This window comes from Leptonotus elevatus, chromosome 6 (genome assembly GCF_054856555.1).
Source record: "Leptonotus elevatus isolate MCC_2025b chromosome 6, RoL_Lele_1.0, whole genome shotgun sequence".
Lineage (NCBI taxonomy): Eukaryota > Metazoa > Chordata > Actinopteri > Syngnathiformes > Syngnathidae > Leptonotus > Leptonotus elevatus.
The window spans coordinates 24,702,808-24,718,822 of NC_141244.1; the positions used below are offsets into that span (position 1 = coordinate 24,702,808).

Genomic DNA, 16,015 nt, shown 5'->3' on the forward strand with positions numbered 1-16,015 from the left:
TTTACTCCGATTGGGTCCTGCTTGTGTTTTGAGCGTGTTAAGCGATGTTTCTGACGTGTGCGTATTCTATTTCATGAAACCCTGACTGTGGATAGAATTTATACCACATTTTGTTGTTGCAATTGAGGCAATTTTGCCGCAAACATGGAGAAGAGAAATGATGTGGTGATTGCTTGTTTATATGACATTGTTGTCGTTTTGGAGCGAAAAGCGCACCGACGATGCCGGCGTAAACACCGAAAATGCTCACGCTCTCCTTCAAAGTTGGCCGTCGACTCGGACCGTGATGCTCAGCCGTGATTGCGTTTTCAAGCTTTTTTTCCGCCGCTCTGGGATTGATTGACGCCGTGAGTCATGATGGAGCCCCCCCCCCCCCCCTTCCTCAACACTAATTAGTGTTCGGTTGCAGTCGTCTTCCATCAGTGATCCGGGGCACGGCCATGTTGCCATTCAGTCAGACAAACAACTCCCCTCGTTCAACCTTGGCAGACATTCCAGTTTTGACTTCAAACTACTTGTGAGTTATGGATTGTTTCCTCTGCCAAGGATTGTCGTGAACACTAAGTTATATGAATTGATGTGGTGTTTTTTTTTTTCTTGATGTGCTTTTGGCCTCCAGCTGCTCACGATGTTTTCTTTCACCTTGTAGCGATTGTGACTGCCGCTGATGAAGCCAGTCTCGATCTGGCAGCCGGAGTCGTGGTCATCAGTCACCATTTGCGCCCCTCGCCCCCCCCCCAAGACCCCCCCCCCCCGCGCCTGCCGTGCTGACATTGAGGGGGGCCGAGCGGCGCTGCGAGTCCTTCATTGATTGCAGTTTGGTGGCGTTTCGCGCCGGCAAACTCTTATTGCCTTCATTTTTTTCCCGCTGCTGGAACTCATAGATCTCCGCCACTAAGACTTTGCGAATTTGTGCAATAATTAAGCTGCTTGTGTGCTCAGAGGGGGCCTGTTTTTTGTGTGAGTGTGTGTGTGTGTGTGAGCAGAGTCTTAACTCGTTCACTGCCATTGACGGCTATAGACGTCAACAATTAATTTGAACTATTTCTATTAATTTGACACTTTTTCCACTTTTGTTAATAAGAGTATGAAGACCTAAAAAAAAATGTTTATTGTGCATTTAGAATAGATATAGAATTAATTAATTATTGAAGTCATGTGATTAATTACAATTGAACATTTTAATCGCCTGACGCCCCTAATTTTTAATGATCTTTTCTTTTCTTTTTTTAAATCGTACAAATTTTGACTCAGGATTAATCACAAATTTGATATCTGTTCAAAATGTACAATAAAACAAATTCTAGCTTTTCACACTCTTGTTAACAAAAGTGGAAAAAAAATGTTAAACTAATAGAAATAGTTCAAATGAATTTTTGACGTCTATAGCCGTCAATGGCAGTGAATGAGTTAATGACTCACAAACGATTCCAAGAAACCGCTCACTTTCCTTTTCTTTCTTCAAATTTCATTGTCTTGCTTCCCGGTCATCTCTCGCAAGTCATAGTAGCGCTACATGCCACTGCGATGACTTCCACTTCCTGGTATAGAAGAATAGTGTGACACGCAAGTGTGGAATTTGATGACCAATGCTGACCAACTCGCATCGCACCAAGTCGGCTCACTCGGGCTTGGCTTTGCATCCTGCCCGAGCGCTAACTTTACTAGCCAGGGTTGTAACATTTTGTGTCGTTCATGTTCCAAATGGTTAGCACTAGCTTAAGCGCTAATGATGTGAGTATTCTCAGACAATAGACGTGTGGTTATTAATAACACAGACGGCCTTATTTTCAATTTTGTACAATTAATTGACTGCTGTAGATTATCCAAATGTTTCTACTGACAATGCCGGGCCAATATTTATTCCAAGGCTTTGCCGATTTGTACTGCTGACGAGTTGGTTTAGCGTAAGCGGGAATCGAATGTTAAACACGAGTGTTCCTGACTGCTGGTTTTAAAGTACGTTATTTGTTAATCATTCAACAAAACACACTGGGCAGACGCTTCAAAATGTCCTTGCTGGGAGGACTCGCGCTTCCCTCACTTTTTCAATGAGTCACACAGCAGCAGCAAAAAAAAAAAAAAAAAAAAAAAAAAAAACTTTTTCTACACAAAATGACCTCGAGCGCCGGGTTGCCTTCCTCTCCTCGTCCTCCAAAGCGCTGCGAGGAACGAAAGGAGTAATTCCTACTTCCTTCCCTCCAGCACGCTTTGGGCAAACACCGGCCAGTTTGAACGTGCGGAGAGGAAGTCCAAAACAAAGCGCTTAGTACTCTTGAGGGGTCTCCTGTGGCTGTTAGTCACCTCAAACGGAGGACGTGTGACGCTGGAGCTGGCCTCCGTTTGAGATGTGACGTCTTACGTTTGTACTGAACACACATACTAACTAATCAGGCCTAATTTGAGCAATTCTTTCCCGTGTAATCAAAGTCAGCAAAGGTCCAATGATTGGATGTCTGTGAAAAATGATCCTGTGTGTTGAGAGTGATTTTTATTTTATTTTATTTTTTTAACTTCCTGTTTAAGCTGACAATCGCAAATGTCAAACCTGTTTAAAATGAATGATCCTAAATCCTTTTTTTTTTTTTCTCCCCCCCCCCTTTTTTTTTTCTTTTTTTTTTCTTTCTTTTATAAATCTAAATCCTTTTGTATGTGTCGTGTGATTGTGAGCGACCCGTCGCTCACGGCTAACAAACGAGCAACCGGCTACGTTGAGTGTTTGCATAACGAGACACATTAAGTTAATTCGCCGAAATAGAAATGACAAGTAGAAGACTTCGTCTCTGTAATATGGTTACCAAACAAGCTAACATTTAGCCGAGCTTCTTCCATTTCTTATTCTACCCGTGCACTTTCTTCTTCTTTTTGTATTTTCCGGCACTCTATAATCCGCGTGGCGCCACACTGCCGCTCACAGTTCATTCTTGGTACTGCAGCAGACACGAGGCAGTTTTCCATCCAATTGTTTCAAAAATGTTAAGCGAATTTACTGAAAATACGCAAAACAAACATGCGACTAATGCTTGTTTCCATCGGTTCTTCTTTTGTGAATACCAGTAGGTGGCGGTATAGGGATGTCATTTAAAAGAAGAAGACGACCAGGAGGCGACTGTGCCATGCGATGACGTCGTATGCGTTTGCTTTTGTAGTTCCCGATAAATCGTAGCGTTGCTTTGCGGTTCTCCATCTAAAATAGCAATATTGGCTTCTTTAATTAATTCCAAAAAGATTTCAGTTTCGCCGCCCCCCCCCCCAAACATACCTTACTTTATCGTCCGACATTGCTTTGGGACTGCAAACGTACGTGTGACGTAACGTCCGGTCAAAACGTGCCACGTGTATCCGGGCTTGTCAGCGTTTATTCGCAAAATCTGTTTCCATAGCTAAAAATTAGCATTTTCGCTTTCCATTCAGTTTTATTTTCACATTTGTTGAAAATTGAAATAAAAATGGGTGGATGGAAACGCAACGAGTGTCGTACATGCGGTGTTCTGAGTTGGTAAACTTGCGTACGTACATCGCAAGTTGTAAGCAGACACCTGCGGCTTTTTTTCTTTAGTCATTTCCGTTACCTCACATTTTTAAAAAATCGGTCCGCTTGCTCCACACTTCAGTGGAATGAAACGTGGAGAACTTGTGAACTTTAAGGTCATCAAACAATGTCCGCGTGCGATTTCAAGGAGGCAATCTCTTATTCAATTTTATTCACGTTGTTGGTTTTGATAAAGAAAATGGAAAGCGGGGCCGGTTGTTGGAGAGAGGCCAGTTGACTTCCAAAACACTGCCAAGGTGACTTTAGCAAAGCTCCGAACTTCCAAGTTGATATTGGGTGCTCAACATTCAGCTCAAATTTGTATTAATAGCAGATGATGTTAAGTCTTTTTTTTTCTTTTTTTTTTTTTTTTGGCTTGGAATGGCAGACATGAAATTTGTGTTATTGGATAGATTACGTGTGTAAATGTGGCACAGATGTGCCTTGATAAAGAAAGCACTGTTGACTCTTTTTCAAACACGTACCTTTTTTTTTACCTCGCTTGTTTTATGAGCGCATACCGCGCATACCTGTCAATAAATGGTAAACGAAAATGGCAGACGTGGTAAACAGAAGTCTTGTTTTGAACAGGCGTGCCAGTTTTTTTCCTTGTTTCATCAAAACCTTTTCTCCAAACCTCCCATCAACTTTTTTTGACAACTCGATGCCAAGAAACATCTTTCAAAGCGTTTTGTGGTTGCAAAGCAGCAGAAACTCCGACAGAGCGCACACATGGAGACCGTCAGCGTAACCTTCGGAAACCTTCTACTCGATGGCGCTGTACGAAAACAAAAAACATCCACTTCATGAAAAGCCTGCTTTCACAGGTCCATGTGAGTTTTGGTAATTGTACACAAATTGGTTCCGGTCCCTCGAACATTAGATTTCTCAAGAGGAAAGACAAACAGTATTTTATTCGATTTGGCGTGCAAGTTGTGAAGCAAATATGATTAATTGAAAAAAGTAAAATTGTTTCATTTATCAGAAGCAGTCCTAGTTCAGTTTAATCGGATCATGGTTTGTTTTTCCCTTTTGGTTCAGTTGGTTTGGTTAGGTGTGAACACGGTTGGAAAATGTCTGTGGGTCGAACCAAACACGCGTCAAGAAAAAAAAAAGAAAAAAGGTTTGACCCATGGTGATGTAACAAAATAGATGAACCTCTTTGTGTTGATCTCATTGGTAAGACTCCACTCGAGTTGAACTCTCTGCTCACCATGCATACCACCACCCTCACTCACCATTCCAGCTATTTTCGTTTCCAAACTACTTTTTGGTCATCATCTTGTCAATTTTCTACTAAAGAAATAAATGTAAACGCTGAATTCCTGAATTCACCTTCAGTTTGGCATGTATACGGTTAGCATGTTTTCAACATATGAATTTGCTCACGACGGTTCCAGTAGAGAACACTTGCTTATTTGCTGTTACGTTATAGCCTGATAGGTTTTCATTTTTACACATTTTTATTCTTTGGCCTTGGACTTTGTTGACATTGTTTTATTGTGTTTACGTTCCTTGTTCTTAATGTATTACTTTAGCTGTCTTTGTTTTTATATGTCTGAGTTTTACTTTATGAACAGCACTTTCTATCAGAAGTGGCAAATCCAGGTCCAGAAAGTAAAAACCCTGCCACAGTTTGGCTTTTGCCATTGATGCTTAGCTCGCTAGCTAGCTAGCTCCCTAGCAGGTAAACGAGCACGGCTAGGGCGCTAGCTTGCTAGCGAAACTGTGGCAGGGTTTTTACTTTCTAGACCTGTGTTAGAGTAGACAATATTAAGTATTCTACTCTTTGCGTGTTCAATTAACTGAATGGTGAGATTCTGGTGAAGAAGTCCCTTTGCAAAGGTATCAAAAGCTTTTGATGACAACAATTGAACTCACTCAAACAGTGGTCTGTTCAGATTGTGTTCTCTTCTCCGGCACATCATTATTTATTGAAAAGTCGGTGAATACGAAAAGTCTCCTCCCATCAGCCCACAGTACATTTGTTTACAACTCAGTGAATACCAGAAAATCCCCCCTTCTGTTCCCATAGGTATAAATTAGATTAGAGAAAAACAATAATCGGCCTGTGCCTCCCCTCTTCCGACCGGCTGAGACCGGTACTAGACTAAACTCCCTTCAAGATAGCAAATGGAAGAAACCCGTTGCCCTTCTTCTGAGAGTGAGACAGATAAGAATACAATTCTATTCATTGAGCCATACTGCTATAACTAAATCCAAAACGGCTAAAATATAAATTGAAACTGAAAAACAATGTTAATAACTTAACACCTGCCACCTCTGCTTTCTATGCAGCTGTGGTTGTTTTTAAATTAAGTTGAGTTTATTTATCCAGTTATGTTCTCAACAAAATCTGCTCCACGTTATGCTTTGTACCGTTCGCCAAACCCTCGTTTGACTGTGTATGTCAGGGCAAGTAAGTAAAAGCGCCACATGACCTCAGTCCCACTGAGGGACTGATGTTGAAAACTGCAATTAGTGGATTATTTATCAACCAAACAAATGGTCTCATATTGAACTGATCTCGGGTTCCAAAGTCGTGCGCCGCTCCACGAGACACCTGCCGGTGCTGTTGCCGCTCATCTAATCATAGAAAATCCTCAATGAGGCAATGATGCAAACTAATAAAAGGCTCATCCATCGGTGTTTTTTTTTTTTTTTTTTTTTTGCGTCTGCAGGCAGTTACGAGCAGCTGCTCACATGTGCAATCATTAAAGCAGCGCCTGGATTAGCCAAGACAAAAACCGTCAGAACACAGCGGTCCTTTCTCCCAACAGCCTGAGCGCTAACCACAGCTGTTGAGCACCACTTGACTCGGCCAACAAAACACGGTCTCGGATGGCTGCGGACGCGTTTTGTTGCCGCTCGCCAAAACATTTGTCTTGACAGTTTGTTTCGTTTTTTTTTTTTTTACGCTTTACTCCGTGATGGTGATGTCGTCGTTCCTCTCCCAGATCTGTGCTGGGATACTTTTAAGAAAAAAAAAAAAACCCACATAGATGCTTGCGGTGTTTGTTGATGACGAGTGACACCTGATCAGTAGAGAGTCTCCGTTTTTATTACAGCACATTAAAGCCCGCTTGAAACCAGACGTGCTCCAAAATCGCCATCTTCATGTCCTTACTATGAACACGTGTACCTTTTTTTTTGCAGGACTGACTCGGGACAGCTGCCGCAACTGTGACCGCGCTTGCCCTTTGCACCCAAGCTTGTATTCTTTCCAAGGCCGTACGTCACCAAAGTTGTCATCGCCCCCGCCATTGTTCCGTCATGCGCACATTTTCATTTCGTTGTTTTGGAACGAGAATCTGTGTCATCTCACAAATCCATCTGACGAGTGCCGGTAAACGGAAACTGCGCTGCAACTTTCTCATAGTCCGTTTAGAGAATCTTCTGTTGAAACGCTCAAATGCAAGCTTTTTAAATCAGTAAGGTTTTGAGGCCTGTTATTAGTGGAGCCGAGGTTTGAAAGCAAACACGGTGAAGCGGCATTTAGCTGTTATGCTGCACACAAATAGAATAAGTTGCCAACGGAAGTGAAGTAAATGCTTTGGAACTAAAGTAAAAAAAAAAACGATGCCTTCCATACTCGTGATTAAGATCTATTAAGGAATTTTCCAAATCAATTTCATTCTACGGGTTTCTATTTGCTTTTGATTATGTGAAGCCCATCAAGTTACCTTAAATTTTCGTCTCCAAATATTGTTTGTTATTATTACGCAATCGGTTTCATTTGTCAGAAAGACTTGTGTCACTTGACTGTTTCACTAGTCCCATGTAACTAATAGTGACATTGGACCAATCGAACGCAGCCACGCAGTCACGTGACCGCACCGCGCTTCACACACAAGTTCACCCTCGAACCGAGTAAGGATAAAGCCGTATGTAAAATGGGTGCTTGGACTACAAAAAAAAAGAACATCATTAATCACGCGTCAGCCTAAAATTGTCCCCATTTCAATCGACAAGAACTCCACTTTAACTTACAAGTGGCTGATTTGTTGTGCGTTTGCAAAATGGCAGTTTATCCAACCCAATCAAACCTGATGGCGTTTGTCTGTTCCTCGCCGTGGAAAGGTTTCATTCAAAAAAGCAACATGGAGAAACGTTATATACTAAAGATAAAAAATGTAAGTTGGCACAACTCGAATAGTCTCTCCTTTTGTAGAGGAGACGATGCTTTCCCTCCATTGTTGGTCTGATGCGTTCAAGGTCGCCTTTTTCATAAAAAGACAGAAGTGAAAAATCAGAACTGTGAGTCACACGCGCTAACCGCTACACCCGCCATGCTGCCCAGTCACCCTCAAAGTTTCCCCCAAACAATTTGTCGTGTCTTCCCCAGCACAAATCATCTTGGACAAAAACCGCTAAAATGCTAATCTCTTCGAATGAAGGCCGTTTTAAAGCATTAGCATAAGAATCATGCGGCGAATGCCTGAGCGTAAATCAGAGGGAGAGGCTGAAGTCTGTTTCCGTCCGTTCACCCTTGACGTCTCCTCTCCGGGTCCGCTACAGCTGTGCGTCAGCTGTCGGCCGGCTCGCTCCACTCGAGGAGATGTAGTCGAACCCGCCGGGAAGAAAGGCCGGGCCTCTCTTTGGCTCCCAGCTGTCGTTCCCACTTCAGTACTTCCACTTATCGTCTTTCGCCCCTTCCCCTCGCGCCACCGCTGGACTCCGTCCTCGCGCACGTTTCACGAGGGAAATATGCGAGCTGTCAGCTGTCTTGTCAGTTTGGCAAACTTGTCTTGCTGTTTGTCTGACAAAAAGCAGTAAGTGGGGACTAAACAATGTTTTTGTTAAAAGTCACAGAATTTCAAATATTGGACGGCCCATTCAGCATGGATGGATTTTTCTTTTCTTGACTTGTTGTTAATCTTCACAAAGCTAATTTGCTTAGTCACAAAAGCACCCGTGGCTGGATAAACCCGTCCAATTAAGTGAAAGCAAGTTTGATATCAGCAATTTGCAAAAAAAAAAAAAAAGATGGGCTTCTCAAGTCCCCCGGCGAAAACAGCCGCCAGAGTAAATGTCGCGCTAATTGTACCGTCCTCGCTAACCGCTGGAGTTCTTTTCTGTAGGGCAGCAAAGCATCATTGTCACCCAGCAGGCCTCTGCCAAATTCGAGGAACAAATTAGCGCCTCAAAAGTGGCTTTTGCCACTTTTGGCTTTGTGCTCCCTCTTTGTTTAGTTCACTAAGCTGTGCAAACAAGACATTTTGGACGCAAACAACTGCAAGAAAATGACTTCTTACTGAGAGAACTATCAAAAGACTGTGATTATAGTCTATTGTAGTCAAACACAATTTGTTCCTGGATGAAAAGCAAACTCCTTTAGGCAGCATTTTGAGTTACAGTCATAAAAGTAGCAAGTTTACCGCGAACGAACGACATTTATTAAGTGCAGCTCGGGTGTTAGGTTTCATTGTTGTGGGTTTCAACTTAGCGGTGGCGTCACAATGGATGCGGTCAAAGAAAAAGCAACACACGTTTGCATGGACCGATTATCGGTTTGACGGTTTGATTTGACCGCGTTAGTTGAACAGTTTCTGATGTTTCTTCTTTGACTCGTCGACAGGAATGCCTGCGGTCAGCAGTGTGCCTGCGGACCGGTAACCAGGCGTGCTGCTGCAGTCATGACGAGCACAGCCGGGCGGCGGACTCCTTTCTCCGTGGTCACCGCCCTGGTGGTGGCGCTGGTGTCTTCGGTGGAAGAGCACGAGTGGCACTTCGACGCAGGTAGGACAAACCTCATGACGTCACGCGGGGAACCCTTTTTGGAAATTGTGACAAGTGCTAATTAACTGCCTGATGACTGATGCTAACCAAAACAGCAGCACCTACTGCAGCTGTTAACATTGCAGGTTACATTATGTCAAAATGGGTCTTTGACAACGGTTCAACTTAAGCTCTAAAAATAATTGGGTTAAAAAATAACCCAATTATGAATCGAAAATGGGCCGATCCACTTCACATTATGGGCGAATTTGACCCAATTTTCTGGGTTGCTTTCTACAAAAAGGCCCATTTTGTGGTGGGCAAAAGTGGGTCAAATTAACCCAAGTAGAAGATCTGACCCAACTTTATGTGTTATTTTAAACGAAAAGGCCCAATTTTCGACTCAAAGTTGGGACAAATTAACCCAAGTAGAGAAGATCTGACTCAACTTTATGGGTTATTTTATACAAAGTTAACTTTTTTTTTTGTGGTTGCAAAAACCCCCAAACAAAATAAACAAAGAAAGTTGGGTCAAATTGACAATCTGACCCAATTTTCTGGGTTGTTTTATACAAAAATGACCTTTTCTTTTGTTTTTGTTTTCTGTTTTTACAACACAACCCAAAAAATTGAGCCAAGTAGACGATCTGATCAACTTCTGGGTTGTTTATATAAAATTATCAAATTTTTGACTCAAAATTGCGTCAAATTAACCTAAGTAGAGGATTTGACCCAACTTTCTGTTGTTGTTTTTTTTAATACAAAATTACCTTTTTCTTTTCTTTTTTGTTTTGTTTTTGTTTTTGCAACACAACCCAAAAAGTTGCGTCAAATTAACCCAAGTCGAGGATTGGTCCTTTTATTTTTATTTTTTTTATTTTTTACCCATAATTGGGTTATTTTTTACCCAACTGTTCATAGACTGCTGGTCACATAATAGTCCATTGCAAAAAAAAAAATCTTTAGTCATATACTCCTCGAACCCCCACACTTTGCTTCCCTCCAATATTCTCCTCACACCGTCAAATCAGTGAGTCTCATTCCTGTTGTGTTATCAACAGGCTGCGCGGCGTGTTTTCTTCCTGTCTGCCAGCCAGTGGAGTGTAACAGGAGAGTGAAATCGTTCTCTCCCCGCTCCTCAGGACTGCTAATGCACAGCCGCATTATGAAGTCAGTCAAAATATACTGACGGGGGGAGGGGGGGGGGGGGCAACCAGGTGTAACAGGAGCGGCGGTTTTAATATCGCACTTTGGCAGCAAACACAAGCTGCAACTTAAACAACATTTTTGTTGGAAATGGCAACAATAGTTTCACAAAAAAAGTCATTACACGGTTTGTTGGTTCGTTTCAGGTGCAACGCAGCTGGAACGTATGCGATATGTTTTTAGGCCGTTATAGGAAAATGTAAGTGAACTTACCTTCCCACGAATGCGTAAAATGTGAAACTTGTTGTTGAGTGTCAGTGCGACGAGGATGATTTAATGACGTGGGCACCTGTTTAAAGGGTGTGTGCGGACTTTTTAACGTTTGCCACTCGGCTCCAAATTCCAACGGGGTGACTCAATGACAGCGCCCCCCCCCCCCCCTCCTCCCTCCCCCTTGGTGTCCTGTCAGTACCCTTCGCTACTTTATCGCCACCCGACCCGACCCTCGGAGCAGACAGCCTCCTGGTCTTTGTAATCCTACTCTATCTGGATCGTTTGATAATGTCTGCCGCTGGAACCGAGAGCGCTCGCTTGTCTTCCTCGCGCCGGCGCCGGGGGTTTCTGCCGCTCCTTTTTTTGTTCCCTGTGCTGCAAATCCTCTCTGGCAGGGCTCACTGTAACAGGAGCCGAGGCGGGTGGTACAAAAGGTGGAATGTGAAGGGTGTCGTCTTGGATGGGGCAAGTCACCTTCCTTCCTTCCCAAGAGGTATAATCCGGTGATTCCACGACGACATTAGTGTGCAGCTTGAGAGGTTCAGGTGTGCTGCAGGAATTTCTGACAATTATTTATTTGCTAGCACAAATACATTTATCATAAATCCTCTCCAGCCTCCCCAAATAACAACCAAAACATATTTTTTTTATGAGAATGATGACTCACTTTATTTTATAAAAACATACAGTAGATATTAATAATAGCTTAGAGTTTTTTTTTTTAAATATTTTTTTGCACTGTAGATTCAGCTACTATCAAATTCTCAGTACAGCAGCCGTATGTCGTTCTTTGCAGAGGATAAAGAATATCGCCGGCTCATATCGAAAACTCATTTCAGGTTACTCATATCTCAAGGCACCGCTATACTTACTTACTGTAAGGTCCTTGAAAATCAGCCTAGCATTTAACCAAACTGCAGCTCAGTGAGCATCTGAAGCGAGGGGTGCGCGTAACTTTTCTTCCGAAGGATGCATAAGAAAAAAATTGCAGGGGCAACTTTGACATTCCTTTCATGTATTAAACATGCTAAAAAAGCAGTCCATCAAGCCAAATATAGACATTTTTATACAGTATATAATTGTTATTTTAAAAAATGGGTAAAAAATAGTTTAAAAAATTTCGGAATGTGAAAAAGCTTCATGAATGGTGGGCCGCAAATGGCCCACAGGCTGAACTTTGGACACCAGTCATCCGAAATCAAGAAATATAAATTTTTCGAAAATAGCAGTAATTCAATAAAAAAGTATTTTATTGTGTCACACTCGAGGGCCGAAGTCACTTCTATTGTGCTTGGTGACTACGCAGCATGTGACCAATTGGAACTTTTTTCCCGTCAGTGGCACTGTAAGTCTTTTCCAGTAAGCTCAAATAGGACAACAAATGCTTCAGGTGTGGTTTTGACTTGCAGAGTTTTTTTTTTATCAATGACAGGAATAAGTGACATAACTTGAGCATGTTTGACGGGAATATGTTTTTCCCTTTCCAGATAAATATACGAGCAGAACGGGTGAAGTTACAGTCAAATTTATTGCAGGGTTCGGAATTCTCTTCACCAAAGTCCCCAAGTTTTCCCAACAATGACATAACAAGGCTATGCTGCGTGACCAAAGATGCCGGCTGATGCTAGGAATGGGGATATTTTCCGTTTCTGCCCTGCTCAAGCCCCTTTCGCCGATAGCGATGTGCCTCATGGCTGTTTTCTTTTTTTTTTTCTCTTTTTTTATCTCCGTCGCCTTCCTGTCTGCATCTGCAGCCGCTCAGTGTCGTTACGCCCTGGGGATGGAGGATGGCAGCATTCTCGACTCTGACATCACCGCCTCGAGCGCCTGGTCAGACTCCACCGAGGCCAAACATGCGAGGTCAGTGGGTTGAGCCAGTCTATTATTCGTTTTTCACTGCTTTTATGTAAAGGACGTTTTTAATTAGCATATTGGTGTTTTTTTGTGAGTAATGTAAATACATTTGAGGCAGTAACAAAGGAAATTGATTCGAAAAGCAGTATTGGGTGGGTCTAGTGAAAAAAACAGAAAAGTAGTTTTAAGCAAAGGGAAGTAAGGATGCAAAATGAATAAATAGTATGACGGGAAGGAAGTGACGGGGTCACCTAGGAGGGAAGGAAGGAAATGGTAAGTCTCAGAGAGAAGGAAGGCAGAAAAGCAGCCTTGACTAGGCTGTAAGGACACGTGGATAAAAAAAAGCAGGTGTAGTGAAGGAAGGAAGGCTTACGGATTGGATTTCAGTTAAGGTAGAAGGATGGAAGAATGGAAGAACCCGGGATAGGAGATGGAAGGAGAAGACGGCAGGAAAAAAAAAGGTCTAAGGAAGTTAGGGACGGACGACAGGAAGAAACTCTGGAAGGAGATGAGACCAGGAAGGAAGGAAAAGAGGCCAGGGAAAAAACTCTGAAAGGAAAGGAGGAAGGAAGGAGAGGAAGAAAGGAAGGAAGGAAAATACGCCAGGAAAAAAGTGTGAGGAAGGAAAAGACGCCAGGAAGGAAGGAAGGAATGAAGGAAGGAAAAGTCCCAAGGAAAAAAGGAAGGAACAAATAAATGAAAAGTCACCTGGAGGGAAGAAAGGAAGGAAGGAAAAGATGCAAGGGAAAAGGGGCTGGAAGGAAGGAAGGAAGGAAGGAAAAGTCTCAAGGAAAAAAGGAAGGAACAAATAAATGAAAAGTCGCCTGGAGGGAAGAAAGGAAGGAAGGAAAAGATGCAAGGGAAAAGGGGCTGGAAGGAAGGAAGGAAGGCAGGCAGGCAAATGGATTTAAGTTGAGGCTAAGATGGAAGAATGCCAGGAAAGGCAAAGGAAGGGAAAACACCAGGAAGGAAGGAAGGAAGGAAGGAAGGAAGGAAGGAAGGAAGGAAGGAAGGAAGGAAGGAAGGAAGGAAGGAAGGAAGGAAGGAAGGAAAAAAAAGTCACCAGAAAGGAAGGAAAAAAAAAAAGTCACCAGAAAGGAAGGAAAGAAAAGTCACCCATAAAGAAAGTTTAAGATGAAGACAGCAGGAAAAAAGGAAAGTGGATCATAATATGGGGTACAAATGCAAAACTAACAAACTCGGAAAGGAAGAAAAAAAAAAAAGATGCCGGCAGAAAAATGTTATTAAAACCAAACATTTTTGACAGTGTATTCCTTTTGCCGACCTTGTATATTTATTGACTTTTCCACCCACCAGCAGCAGCAGCAGCAAAACAAATCAAACCTTTCAGATGATGACATATGCAACCTTGTGTGTTTATTCCTGCTAACTGACGCGTCAAGTGTTTCAATCCGTTCATCGGCAAGTTTGCTCAGCGCCTCTCAAATGTCTTTTTTTTTTCATTTCCAACTAATGCGTTGCAATGAAACCGGATTACGTATGGTCACCGCCGCCCCCCCCCCCATCCTAAAGCAATTTGTCTGAAGCTTATTGTGACATAAGATGACCGAGTGTGTGTCTGTAATGACATTATTTGTCTGGCAGGACGGCCATCAGGGCAGGTTAGGCCCCGCGAGGCGCTCTAATAACCACGCGGAGGAGTGATACCACCAGTGTGTGCGTGCGTGTGTGGGCGGGCGGGCGGGCGCGCGTTTGGCAGCGAGTCCAACCATGTGGAAATGATTATTAGCCGCGGCGCTCTCGAGAGGACACGGGTGGGACGGACGAGAGTGGCGGACGCTCGGCAAAGCAAACAAGCGAGGAGGGAATCGGTGCAAAAAGCACAGGCGGAATCATTTCAAAAGGAAGTTGGAGCACGCAGGGGAGGGAAGGGGAGGGAAGGGGAGGGAAGGGGAGGGAGGGGGAGGGAGGGGGAGGGGCCGATTGACGTGCAGATGATTGCAGCGATGCAGCTCAAAGAAAGCGGAGGTCGTACAATTGTGGCCTTTATTTAGATAGGACGCAATTAGGGTTGGACCAAAATGTAGGTGACAATCGTCGCTATAGAGAGACGATATGAAAAAATGTTTTTAAGATAGTTTTAGCCCTTCCACACACTCAAAACGCATTTGGAAAAACACGTGGCAAGCAGTTTTGAACACAGAAAGCACAAATTTTGAGATTCAAACCCGGATCTCCTGACTGTGAGGCAGATGTGCTAACCCCTAACAATTTTGTCTTGTCAGTGTCAACAATTCTTTCCATATAAAGTTTCGTTGGAATTGAGTATATGCCAATTTTATATTGCATAGTATTTATAATATTTTACTGTATTGTTATGGGTTTTGAATATGTCTTTTAATACTATTATTTTAATTTATTTTAAGTGATTATAGTCTTTTTTATTTATTTATGTTTTTAGTAGTATTTCGTTATATATTATATTTTTTTTCAAGTATTTTTTTAATTGGACAGCTACAATATATTTTATGAGCTTGCTTCTCCAGACAAAAATGTGAACTCGATTTTTATCATACTGTATTTTTTATTCGGGTTGTGCATTCGGTGGCGACTCGAGCGCGAGTTGGCTATTGAAAATAAACGGCAACTCAAAATGTCCCGCTTCGAGTCGGAACGCGTCATATTGTCGTCAGAGAGGAAAGTTTAGATGGCACGTCTCACTATGGCTAACATCTCGACGTAGGGGAGCGCACGTGCGGGAAAAGCTACGTGCACGCTACATTTGAGCGGATGTTGTAGAATTATTTTGGGCCAGCTAATGTCTCAACTGCTAATATTGTCCTAGCAACGGGAAATATTTGTCTGGTTAACGTCTTGCTGATGCTTGCTAGCAACAAACGAAAAGGGAGTTTTCAAACTTTGACACCAAACTTGAGGGGATCAACTAGCTTAGCGCTAGCTGGAATGAGGCTAGTAGCAATGTTGATGGATTTAAAATGGCGCCAAAGAGATTGGTCAGGGGTACTGTGCGGGATCCTGGAGGTTCAAGTAAGTTATTATAAACTAAAAAGGTTAGCATGTCCCTTTTTGTTGCCGGGCCTGTGTTAGGCTACATGCCGATACTATTGACCGAGATAAGCGAATATGGCTTTGTAAACATATGATCAAGTAAAACGCTGTACAAGCGAACTCCATTTTGAATTTGGATTTTTTTTTATTTGTTGGACTATGAAAGTGCTTTTGCCAAAAGTACATCGAGCTGATTCTGTGGCTAATGTCAATACGAATAGCGAAGGCGGAAGTTTGAACTCTTAATTTTTGTTACAAGGAAGAAAAGTACATTTTGTAGCTTTCCAATACATTGATTGTTATTTCTTCATTACTGTGTCATGATATTAACGTTTTATGTTCTGTACACCCCCCCCCCCCCCCCCAAGCAATATAACACCCAGCCCTGCTCATCTTTCCCTCCCGGCCCTCTAATGGCCGTTTCCTGCCGCATGAGCTCACCACCGTCTGCATGACGCCATC

The 16,015-nt window shown here is 42.7% G+C and overlaps 1 protein-coding gene across 4 annotated transcripts in view; it reads left to right on the top strand.

Moving 5' to 3' along the window:
* ddr1 (discoidin domain receptor tyrosine kinase 1) overlaps positions 1-16,015 on the top strand; it is a 60,110-nt gene that overhangs the window by 15,253 nt on the left and 28,842 nt on the right. For all 4 annotated transcript variants that reach the window (XM_086079658.1, XM_086079659.1, XM_086079661.1 and 1 more), the window contains exons 2-3: positions 9,111-9,271; positions 12,424-12,529. In XM_086079658.1, coding sequence (XP_085935784.1) covers positions 9,169-9,271; positions 12,424-12,529 — 209 coding nt within the window. In that variant the 5' untranslated portion in view covers positions 9,111-9,168. The remainder of the gene's footprint in view (positions 1-9,110; positions 9,272-12,423; positions 12,530-16,015) is intronic.